The sequence below is a fragment of the Ammospiza caudacuta genome, chromosome 6 (assembly GCF_027887145.1).
Source record: "Ammospiza caudacuta isolate bAmmCau1 chromosome 6, bAmmCau1.pri, whole genome shotgun sequence".
Lineage (NCBI taxonomy): Eukaryota > Metazoa > Chordata > Aves > Passeriformes > Passerellidae > Ammospiza > Ammospiza caudacuta.
The window spans coordinates 38,569,117-38,581,793 of record NC_080598.1 but is presented as its reverse complement, the minus strand read 5'-3'; the positions used below and the strand labels follow the sequence as shown (position 1 = coordinate 38,581,793).

The 12,677-nt window shown below is 38.1% G+C and overlaps 1 protein-coding gene across 2 annotated transcripts in view; it reads left to right on the top strand.

The window, feature by feature from the left end:
* Positions 1 to 7,863, top strand: part of PRKD1 (protein kinase D1) — a 116,046-nt gene extending 108,183 nt beyond the window's left edge. For both annotated transcript variants that reach the window (XM_058806284.1, XM_058806283.1), the window contains 2 exons: positions 4,669 to 4,754; positions 6,947 to 7,863. In XM_058806284.1, the coding sequence (XP_058662267.1) occupies positions 4,669 to 4,754; positions 6,947 to 7,165 (305 nt within the window). In that variant the 3' untranslated portion in view covers positions 7,166 to 7,863. The remainder of the gene's footprint in view (positions 1 to 4,668; positions 4,755 to 6,946) is intronic.
* The last annotated feature ends 4,814 nt before the right edge of the window (positions 7,864 to 12,677 follow it).

Here is a 12,677-nt window from a genome sequence, read left to right as displayed (position 1 = left end):
GAGCTATCTTTCCTAAAATCAAAGGGATACAGAGCTTTCTAAAGTTTGCATTTGAATTTTTCTGTCGGGGATTCTGTGAATGATCACTTGTCTAAAAGGCCAGTACTCATTCTGCTGGAGAAGTTGGCTAGTTTATTCCCTTTAACAAAGTCTCCAGCTCCTAGAACTTTATAAGTCTTCAACTGACTTGCACTATCATGAAAGGTAAGCCAGGAGCCCATAAAAAGGTAAACAGGAGTCCATAAAAGTGTTAGAAAAAGCACTTCCATAATCCTCTCAGAACTTTCACTCAGGTTGCCTTCTTGGTGATAACCTGGTGCATTCCCCTAGATTGTGTGCAGAGCAGAGGTGTTCTTTCTTAATGCTCTCAATTTACTTAATTATAGATTTTACAGAGGAATACTATGAAATTTTATAAAGCTCCTAAAATGTCTGGTTTACTTTAAGGATTACTTTAAAACCTGATTTAAAATAAAAAATCAGTGAAAATTAATGAAAATACTTAAAAATACTATATAGTTACTACCCTCTCCTCAAAACTGCTTCATCTTCCTAGACAGAATATTTAATTTTGTAACAGGTGATGCCCAAATTTTGCTCCCTGAAGTTGTATGTTGAAAATAAATGTTAATGCCTTTCAAATTTTTATCTTCATTGTTTTTAAGCAGTACAACTCAAAATTTAGTCGTCAAACAATTATGTGTATTTTTTTTTAATTCAGAAATTGAGGGAACATGCATCTTATTGTTCATTCATTTTACATGAATTGCAGCTAGACTAAGCTTTGCAGGATAGTGGCTGTCAGGATGCTGTCAGAACAGGATGGGGGTTTTGTGAGTTTAAACACAGAGAAAAACAGTGAACTTTTCACAAGTCTTTTAAGCATTTTAATTCTAGCGCTCACAATCTCCTTATTAGACTTCCTAGATTCTTCTTTGCTTTACCCTGCCCTGTTCTTTTGTTGCCTTGCCTGTATCTATCACTTGCATCTTGGCTACTGTTACTCAGACAAAACTCTTACAGGTTCAACAAGTGGCATTTCTTGAATTGCATGATTTCCTGATAAAAAATAGCAAAGACTCTTTGCTGTTGAAGCTTTTATTTTCTTCTTTCATCTAAGTTTGAAAACTTTGAGTAATAAAGCAAATAAAATTGTATCAGATAGTTTGAGTTTCTACTTCAGGTGTTCTTCTAGTAGGCATGTTTAATTTCTGCTTATTTATTTATTTGTGCTTATTTCTTAAGAGGCAAGGGATAGACAAAACTTTCCTGGCAAAAAGAACTCTAGATAAAAAACAAAACTAACAGCAAAACTGGTCACAGAGACAGCAATATTGCAGTGGTAAAACAAACAGCCTGTCTGTGTAAACTGTTTTCAAGTGCTTGGTACTGACAATTGTAACCATCCAGGGAAACTGCCTTTTCCCCCTCATCATATTTTTCTTCCCTGTCTTTTTTTGTGCACCTTCTCTAGTGATTTTTTTCTAGACCAGTCCCTTTCTGGTCTGTTCAACAAGCCATTGGTAATTTCCCCCAAGAATACAAAGAAATATGTTATTAGACATAATATATCCTTGTCCTGAAGCGAAAAAAGGGGCCCCTCGTCCTGTTGTAACTTGAGGGAAGTTGAATAGCTAAATATGATATCCTCGCTTGTGAGGCTCACAGTCATATCTGCCTCCAGTGGGTTGCACAGAAGGAATGTAATAGAGACATTATCAGCCCTCAGTGGGTGCTTGACAGTTACCGAGGGACACGCTGGGATATATGCACCTACATCACAGCAGTTACCAGGACAATCAACCTCTCATCAAGTTCTTGACCTGTTTTCCAAACTGAGATTCATAGTAAATGATTGAAAAATGAACTCTGAAGATCATACACACCCAAATACCACTGAAAATAATAAAGAAATGGTAGCCCTACTGAATTCACATTCAGCGCTGGCTTATATACCAAAAGACAGACTGGAGTCTTACCCTTAAATTCAGCAGTATTAAAGTAAGTTGGACAGTGTTGCAGAAGATGCTGATGTTTGTTGATACCCAGATCTTCTGCAGTGGGTAAGGGACTATGTTTTCCTCTTTGAAACATCAGATAAAAACAACTATCACAATTTTTTGATAGGTGGCATCAAAGCCATTGTGTACGACTGACTTCCCAATCTCTTCCCCATAGCTTCGAACCTGAGAATGTCTCATATGAATAAAGAGGAAGAGGGTTACCCCAGTATTTTGGAAAAGAAACGAGTTTTAAGAATGATGCCGTCTGTCAGTAATGGTCCTACTGGATATCCACTGACTTTCTTATCCTACATACAGTTCACCAGCATTTTGAGAGAGAACAAAATAAACACGAGTTAGAAAATTTAGCATTAACTGTACTTGATGCTAAAAGAGTAAGTAGATAACAATCTGTTTGTCCACAATAGAAGAGTAAAATCAGGACCATCTGTTCCAGGAAAAGAATGGCTCAGAGCCTCTGGCAATGCTTTCTTTGTCAAAAGTCTTGAGATTTATTTTCTGTCATTCCCATGATTGCTCTGATTTCCAAGACAGTATTCATCACCAGGAAGTCAGGGCTGCTTTAGTGATAGTCTCCCATTGCCAAGAATAGGTTTGTCTGTCAAATTAACTGCATAAATTCAGATAGACTGTCATGTGCATTCCCATTTTCCTGGATATTGTTTTCATTGTTTTCTGCCCCATGACAGAAGCACACATAAAGCCCTAGATGGCAAATCGAGCCTGCAGAGAAGAAGCCTCTGTTAAAAAAGAAAAGCTTTTCCTTATTGTTGTACAAAATACAACCTCAGAGATAATTGGCTTAAAGAATTCTGTCTCATCTCATACTCTTAAAACAGACAAGATGATTATTCAGCTCCTTTAATACCCAGCTGGCAACAATATTCATCTGACGTGTTTCAGACCCGGTGCCCCTCAGTGGTGCCATGGGTCTGTGTTACTTTCAAGACCATCTTTCCCTGTCACCATGATATAAACAGAGAAATAAAGATGTAAACCAGCATACTTTGGACTAGCCAAGGGATAATGTGATGAAATGGAAAAATTGCAGGAATATTATCATTCCTTGTGGCTAGTCAGTTATTCTGGAATAGCAGTAACTTTCCACCAGAACTAATGCTGAACATTTAGCACCACCTAATATGATTTAACCTCCTTTCATTATAGCCTCTTTTTTTTTTTTTTTTAATGTTTTTCTGTAATTGCATTCAAAGCTCAGCAGTCTCATTACAGAGATTTTTCCAAATGGGTCACTCTTTGCAGTTCCATGCATTGGTCATTGGCTCACGGGTCTCATCCCTTCAGGCACCACAGCACACATACCTACAGGGTGAAAGAGTTGGCTTTGTTCAGCCTGGAGGAGATCAGTTTCCAGGGGAGTCCGTATAGCACCTTGAACTCCCTAAAGGAGGCTACAAGAGACCTTTTACAAGGGCATGCAGTGATGGGGTAATTGCTTTTAACTGAAAAGGGCAGGTTTAGGTTGGTTATTAGGAGGAATTTCTTGACTCTGACGGTGATGATACAGTGGGACAGGTTGTTCAGAGAGGTTGTGCATGCCCCATCTGTGGAAGTGTTCAAGACCAATTGAGCAATCCAGTCTAGTAGAAGGTCTCCATACCCATGGTAGTAGAGTTGGATCTTCAAGGACCTTTTCAACCTAAACTATTCTGTGATTCTGTAAACCTCAGTGAATCATTGACTCCAAAACCACAGAAGTCATGAAATTGTTAACGACGCCCTTCTCACTTTTCTGACACTGCCAACTGTTGACTAGCAAGTAGAAGCAATGCTCAGTTCAAAAGAATAGTATTGCAAGACTTGATGACTTACAAAACCTAATTTCTCCACTCAGGGACTGGGAAGGCGTTGCTGTCAGTTGTGACATTGAAAGTCTAAGAAAAATATATACATGTATATTGTTTACTGTGGTACCTGAAGAATGCTATTCTTGGGAGGAAAATGTTAAAGCTGGAAGATTTGGCACCAAGGGAGTATTTTTACTTGAAGTGACCTTGCACCTTGCTGCTAAAAATGTTGGTGTAGGAAAGCTCCATTTATTATGCTGAGTGTTGCTCATCCGCTGCCTCTTTTGAGAAGTAGAATTCACATGTAGAGACAGCACACTCTCACAGACAGGCTTGAGCCTCGTGCTGGAGAGAGATCACAGAAGCACAGCCTTGAGATGGACTGGGGGTGCCCCAGCCCTGTGATACATCGGGGCAGGCAGTGCCCCCCTTGTGCCAGGACGAGCTGAGCCCAGCAGAGCTGGTGTCCCCGTGCCTGTGCAATGGAATAAACCTTCTCCTTGCATTTCACCTGTGGCTGGGTGGTTGCCTTGGTTGCCTCCATGTGTCAAATCACACAACGGTAGACCTCACATGAGTTTTTTTTCTCTTGAGCAGGATACGCGTGAGAATTATTTTCAAGCAACTGTTCAGTAAAACAGTTTTAATCCCATTAGGAAGGGTTGCATGGGTGCCTTCAGGTACATCAGCATTGACTGCAATTTGTAAAAAGCTGGAGTGAGAAGGGATAACTGCCCTCTTTTTACAAGCACCATGTCTGTGTAGCTCTCTGTTTGCATGTCCTAGCTGAAACAAATACATTTGAACTAACATTTTCCAATATTATTTCTTTTCAGCTATTGATCTCATAAATAATTTATTGCAAGTGAAAATGAGAAAGCGCTACAGTGTGGACAAGACGTTAAGCCACCCATGGTTACAGGTATTTCTCCAAATTCCATGGTTTTACCTTTGCATTCGGACTCTAAACATATTAAAAAAATCTTCATCTTTAAGCACAGTAGAATCTAAAAAAATCTACTAACCTGAATACTCTACTAACTTTAGAAGCTCATGCTTGTTCATCAATTTACCTATGGTTTCTCATTAATTTCTGAAGTATTAGATTCCAGCCTCATGCTGTCAAAATACATTTAAAAATATTTTATCATTTTTGTCTACTTAGAAAATTACGTATATTAAAAAACTCCTTGTAGTCATTTGACTTACATTATTTCATTGCCTGCAGTTTACTCTGATTCACTTCCTATTAAAATTATTCAATGGGCTTTCACTTCACAGTCATCACAAAAACTAATGAAATTGTGTGCTTGCCAGGAAAATACATTAACCACATTCAACTGAATTCTTCAAGTAAAAACTGAGATGTAAGGAATTTTTAAGATGCTAGCAGTCTCTGTCTTGTGCTCACCATATGATATGGTAATATGTTTTTTTTATCCTGGCAGCAGCCAAATCACTGCAAGTTCAAGGCCCAAGACAAAGCAGTGAGGAGCCAGGGTCTGTTCCAGCATTCCAGCCAAGGAGCAGGGAGGCCTGGGGGCAGCCCAGGCCAGGGCACTGTGTCCCTCCCTGGAGATGAGGACAGGCTGAGGCCAGACAGATGCATCAGCCTGTCAGATCTCCCAGAGGAGCTCTGTTTACATCTAGGAAAGTAATCATGGCACAGGCATGGCATAGACCAGATACATAATCCCCAGTCCCAAAGGAATCTTTATCAAACCAGGAAACTGAGTCCTACTTCAGTGTGTTATAGCTGGTACTGTGTCTCAGAGTAGATGATGACCTGGTACAGGAGGAAAAGGGCTGTAACTGCCCATGCTGCACCCCACCTTTCTCAGGGATGTTTATCTGGAGCTTGCTCTCTTACCCTCAGATTTCCTGTCCCTCACTAGTTTTTTCCTCCAAGACCACTCCTCTGCCTGGCAGCCATCGCAGAATGCATTTGCTTGAGTCTGTGGGGACCAGAAGTGTCTGGGCTGAGGTCTACAGCAAGGATGCTGGCTGTCTCATGTGACAGGACAGGGTCCTTCTCCTCTAGATCCACTTTTATTGCTTGTGTACTAGTGAGTGGAGGTGAACTAAGATGGAGCAGTTCAGCAGTAGCTCTAGCCCCAGGGACGGGATGAGTACTCTGTCTAGAAGAGTCCTGCCTTGCAGGCTAAGGAAAGATAACAGTGGTTATTTTTCCTTACAGGGCAGTGAGACTTAGTGGCGTTCTCTGAGAGGATGACTCTAAGAATAAGCCAAAGTATATGTGATACTAAAGATGAAATCTTTATGCATTTACTTTGTTTAGGCTTTCTGATGCTTTGGCTATGTGGTTAGGGTTGTGTCTTAGGCTGAGACAAGGTGAAGGAGAAAAAAGAAAACTGGATACAGGATCATGAGGAGAGGGTTAGTCTGCATGGGGCTAGGATTGGCTCTATTACTGCAGCTTCATGTGTTCTTTGGGTGGGAATAAGAAAATAAATTATTAAACTTGCATATTTTGGACAGATGAGTGGCTGCAGTGCATAATGGTCTAAAACAGCATGAGACTCAAACTAACTTCCATCCTTAAATTTGACTGTCAACATGGAGTTCCAAACTACCTTAATGTTTAGATGTATACATTTCTTTGAGGAAACCAGTAATTGCCCATGTTCAGAAAAGGAGATTTTTCTAGCCCAAGCTGAATTTGTGTTCTGCATTATTATACTGAGATACAGACTTAGCTGTCTTGACTGATACAGATCACTAGAATGTATTTGTATGATTTAAAGATGTTTCTTCTTCCTTATTCATCTTGTGACTAGAAGGAGGAATTGCTTTACCACCATGCCTCAGTTAGATATTATGGCAATCTATACATTTTGCAAAACAACCTCTAATTCTGTAAAGCTCAATGCTATAATTGTGACAATTCAATTAAATTAATTTATTAAAAAATCCTCTAGGGATGAAATTTATATCTTTAGGCAGATTTCACATTTATATAAGATTTTTTCCGTTCTAGAGCAATAGGGATGATCCTTTGATAGCTGAGTTAATAGCACTTTGAGTGTTATTGATAGCAAAGGGAGTATAATTTATTTTAGGAAATCTAAAAGTAATACTGTTATTCTTTTTCAGGACTACCAAACCTGGTTAGATTTAAGGGAACTGGAATGTAAAATGGGGGAACGTTACATCACCCATGAAAGTGATGACTCCCGGTGGGAACAGTATTCAGAAGAACATGGATTGCAGTATCCAGCACACCTTATCAGTCCAAGTGCTAACCATAATGAAAACACCAAGCTAGAAGAAACAGAAATGAAAGCCCTCAGTGAGCGTGTCAGCATCCTTTAAGTTACATCCCCTATAATCTGTCAAAACACTGTGGAATTAATAAATACATACGGTCAGGTTTAACGTTTGCCTTGCAGAACTGCCATTATTTTCTGTCAGATGGGAACAAAGCTGTTATGCTGTTACACTGTTGATATATCTGAGTTGCCAAGACAAATCAACAGAAACATTTTTGTGTGACCAACTGTGTTGTATTTACAAAAGTTCCCAGAAACACTAAACTTGTTATTGTGAATGATTCATGTTGTATTTAATGTATTAAAACCTGTCTCCACGGTGCCTTTGCAAACTAGTGTTTTTCTTACTTGAGCCTCATTTTGGTAAGAGAGAACTTTCCCGGGAAGATCTCGGGGGTATTTTGTGCATCGTTAGTATTGTAATTGTAAGCAAACTCTTGAAGAGTAGATTATAACTGCTGTTCTGTGAACAACTTCTACCATTTGGATAAAAGCTTTATCTAGTGTTCTAAAAATAGAAAAGGCAAAAAATAATGAATTGCATAGAATTGTACAGTTTCAGATAACCTGTGTATTTGTATGTTCATGTATATAGATACACATGCACACAGTACAACTTGCTCTTAAGCCTAAATGCCTTAGTAAAATATAAACTGCAGCATGTCAGTTGTATTTCCCCTTTTCTTAAAATATTCTTCTCTATTATGAATATTCTCTAATATGTACATTCAAAAACTAAATAACGTGTTGACTTTGTGTATGTTTTCAATAAAAGTCTTGTTAAAATATGTTCATTGATGAAACTTCTTGCTTAAAATAACCCTGGAGTGGCATCAGAAGTATATAGAATAAATTAATTCATCATTAAGAAGACAGCATGGAGGTAGGTGGGAAAATGCTGCTGGACAACCTCTGTTCCTTTCACACATATTTTATGAGAACCTAATGGGTCTGATTTTGTTCAGTTTTGAAACACACTGAGGGAGTGGGGAAGTTGATGCATTAAAAGAATTTTAGTTTTTTGAGAAATGCGCTGCTTGTGCTTTTCCACTGAGTTCCACTGAACTGCAGATCTTGCTCTTCTTCCCCTGAATACTTAAAAGATGCTAATTTTCATTTCTAACTATTACTTAGACTACCAGTGCTAAGCTATTTAGTTGTAACAGTGAGAGATCTTCTGGCTGCACTATAAAAACACGTGACAGAGGAATTCACTGAAAAGCTGAAATTTATTCTATGCCGTTTTCTGTCTTGGAAAAATAAAAACAGTTAATGTATAGGTTGTATGTAAAGATGCATTGGGCTAGAGGCGGAAGTACGCAAAGATAAGAGCTAATAGCCACATATGGTAAAGCTCCACTGCTCAAATATTGGCTTTATGTTAGAGTCATGAGCTCTTCATTAGATAAATTCATTCTTTCATTGAAGAAGAGCTTTGTCCTGAGAAAATTTTTGCTAGATACACAACATCACTAAAACCAGAAGAATTTTTCCTCTGTATTTTACACGTCTGCTGGATGTTTAGTATGTACTATAGAGGAAATGAAGAAAAGGCACCTCTATTCAAACAGAAAAAATTATATTCTAGAAAATTAAAAAGTACTGTGAAAAATTATTTATAAATCTCTTCTCCTTCTTCCCCACTTTCTTTCGCTACTTCCACTTCCAAAAAAACCAAAATCCTTTTCTGCTTAAGGTCTCTCATAATCATGGCCTTTTGACATGTTCTGAAGAAGTTCTTGTTGGGCAAGGTCAAACGTGTCGACTATTCTGCCATGCTGCATTTTTCTGCCATATCTATATTTTCTGTCAGGATGTTCCTACCAGACTAAGTATTGGCTAATCGTTGGCCATTGTTTATTTTTCTTTCGGCCTTAAGCTTAATCGTCAATTGACAGTAAAGTAAACATAAAAATAGAGTTGGGCTGAGTATCAAATTTTCTGTTAGTAAAAGTGCACGTGCTTGAGTATATTTAAAAGTAAGTCCACTTACAGGTGCACTGGTGGACTCATGGATGTAGGAAGATTATATCTGTTCCATTCTATGAGTACTCCAGGGATCAAGTCAAACTAAATTTTCTAAGAGGAAATCAGGAGAATTACCAGTCATATAAACTTTTTTCAGATGCTGTTATCATGACTGCTCATAAGGAGCCTGCGTATCACAGAAGTGCATTAATTGTGTTGTGTCATTCCCTTGGTATTAACCATTAACAGATTTAAAGTTCTGCTTTCATATTGATCAATTTAGATGAATGGGGATTTTAGTAGTTGTCTTGGTTTCATTAATTAATTAATGAATTAATGTACTAACTCTTGAGCAAAGGTGGTTTTCAACAAAATATTCTCAGAAATATGAATTAACATACCGGCAATCTGTTCCTAATCTTGGACAGTAGTGTAGAAATTAAGTGAGAAAGCAAAACACTGTAATTTTCAACAGCATGTCTAAGAAGGTGGGTGACAAAAACTGCAGCTTTCAGTGAAAAACGAAGAACATTGAGTACTTCCATTAAATCCCAGTGTCTGCTGATTTCTTCCATAACAAAGGTTGTCATGCACATGTCTTTGCTCAGCACAGACCCATGTTAATCAACTTTTTCAATCTCATGGAGCACTTTCAATAAACTGTTTGCCAGTGGAGCAGAGACAAAAGTATAAATAAATTTCTTTCCTAAGAAACTTTCTGAGTAGTCAGTAAACATGGCTTCCAAGAAACTGTTATTACTAGGGGCACATTTCACTTTTTTTCCTCTCCATGCCTGTTTTATTTTTGTTAAGGTTTTTGAGTGCTGAAACTTGCTTCATCACTTTAAGAAATTTGTGCAATATTCATTGCTTTTCAAAAATAATCTGCCTTTAGCCAATATAATACATTAATTTTTTCCCTGCTGTTGTTCAAAAAATATTACACTCTGAAATTTGAGTTCTTTGCATTTGAGCCAGACAGATGAATTCATTGATTCCTAACTCGTAGCCTAAATGGAACAAACACATCAGCATCAAAGTGTACTGAAGCAAATCTGGGGTTGTGTTGTTCTGTATTATTTTCCTTTCTTTTTTTTTTTTTTGTTTTTGTTTTTTTTGTTGTTGTTGTTGTTGTTGGGTTTTTTTTTGTTTTTTTACTCAGGAAAAAGGAATGGTGAGCTATTCTGTGGCAGTACTTCCATGGCCTTTACCATTTTCCACTAGGCCAACAGTTCCTGTACTGTTGCATCATGGAAGCAAAACCAACAGTGGTTATGCTGCATAGAAGTGTTGACCTGTTGATGGTATTTCCTTTTCTGCCACACCATATCCTATGCATATCAAACACATGTGCACAGGTAATACATCTGAAGACACATTTATTGTGTCAAAGCTTAGCTGTGGAGTGCAGAGAAGTATCCAACAGATACTTGGAAGTCAGAATTTCTGATTTACGTGGAGTAGCCATTTTCATTTCTACAATCTTTGGTAATTCAGGAACAGTTTATCCAGTGTCTTGTCCAGTTTAACTAAAACAAAGTGAGCAAAAGGATGCCATTGTGCAATTTGTACAGCTCAAGTGTCATGCAGCTGCTCAGCCAAGTGTCACCATCCATCCATCCATCCATCCATCCATCCATCCATCCATCCATCCATCCATCCATCCACATCTTCACAGGATGGAAAGGAATTCCCATCAGTATTCCTTTCTCTCCCATTGTCTCAGATATGTATCAGACCTCCTCATTCTCATCTTAGCAAGATCTCTTCAAAAGCAGTTGGATACTCTACTTTCTGTGTTTTTCACCCTCCCTACTCTTACCCTTCTTCACCTCACTCCTGAAAAACCTTCCTAGTCTCATCTCTCCAGGAGTTAATAAACAGCAAATCCTGTTCTCGTGTCAAGGCAGTAGCTATTTTTTGTCTTTAAAACAGGGGGTTTTTTTGTTTGAAAGATTATTTTTTTCACATTATTAGATAAACCAACACCTCTTCTGCGCACCTGAATTTTTACTGGACAATGAAGTCAGAGACATGATAGGGAAAACGCTAAGCTGATACAAATATTTAGCATTTTTTCAAATAAGGGGAAAAGGAAAAGAAATCTACTAAGCAAATTTTTAGAATTAATCACTAGGCAGGTTAATATATATATTCTGCAGTCTATAAGACTGGGCAAAAGATTACAGTTGGATAATGATGAATTATGGTGCAGTATTATTCAGCTGGGTGTACTAAAATATTGGCATCCTGGAAAAGCTCTACTTCATGCAGATACTCCAGAGACTAGTGCCTGTAGTTGCTTAGCAGCCCAAACTTAGCTAAACTTACCACTTTGATGGAGAAACTAGTAAGTTTTTTTTCCCCTAGAAAAATAGACCAAAATGTATTCAGCAAAGGAAGTCAGGCACATGCTGCAGTGGATGTCTTCTGCCTCACCATTCCTGTGGCATCTGAACTAAAAACTCATATTACTGGGGTTTTCCATGCATATGCCAGGTGGGAAATAAATCAAATGTAAACCAGAGGAACTCTCTTGGTAGATCAAGCACTTTCCAGTGGTGACAAATTTGATGTGTAAGTGGAATGTAATTTCACTTTGCTTTTTGCTTACCTTGTTTCTAGCAACTTGAGGGAGTCAATGTTGTAACTGGAGTCTACTGAGTGAGCTAATATTTGTCTGTGCTTCTTGATGCATCATTGCTTTATTTCAGAGAAGAACAGGGAGCACACATAAGAAGTGTAAACTATTTTGCTGCCTTACTAAGCACATCTACAAGCTTGAGCATCACCTGTTCACAAATAAGAATTTAATAAAAGTCTTCTTCAGTTTCAGACTGAAAACTTGCCCTTTTGAAAGGCTCTATGAAATGAAATGTTTTGCATGGACTTCCAAGCACTAAGGTCCTAAACTAAGGGAGTCTATCTCTTCTGTGAGTCTGGAGAACCTGAGGCCTCACTCTGCAGAAGTCTGCCAGGCAGGGTGCCAACCAGGGGAGCTAAAGGAAAACAGGCATGATGAAAATGTGCCTTTAAGGCAAATGCCAAAATCTGTAAGCATGTGTGTGCTGCCAAAGTTTGACAAAAATTGGCAGATTCTGTTGAGTATTTCTATCAAGACAAACTATTTTTCAATATAAATTTATTATACATTTGCCAACTATAACTTAAATAGTTTTCTGTATAACTTCCAAAATGAATAGTGACTTATTGGTAATGACCTCTGACACTTTTAATGAGGACTGTTTTTTCAGAGAGTCCTAATAACTACCCTGTGAAAAGCAAGTAGATGTTATGGTTCCTCTGTTGACTTAGGCATATAAAAACATGAGTTATTCGAGCAGTTAGGTCACTGAATTTAATACATGGAAACTTAACTGACATATTCTTAAAAAAATAAAAATTGACTTCAGGGACCTGGCTCACATTTACCAAGTAAACAGCTGCAGCATTTTAAGATGTTACTGTCTCAGCCTCCAGCTGTTTGTTACTGGCCTTATAACAGAGCAAAAATAGAATATTCCAACTCTTCTGGCTGACACTCAGAAGAATCCAAGCACAGTTTTTATTTTGATGTTTAAGTTAAT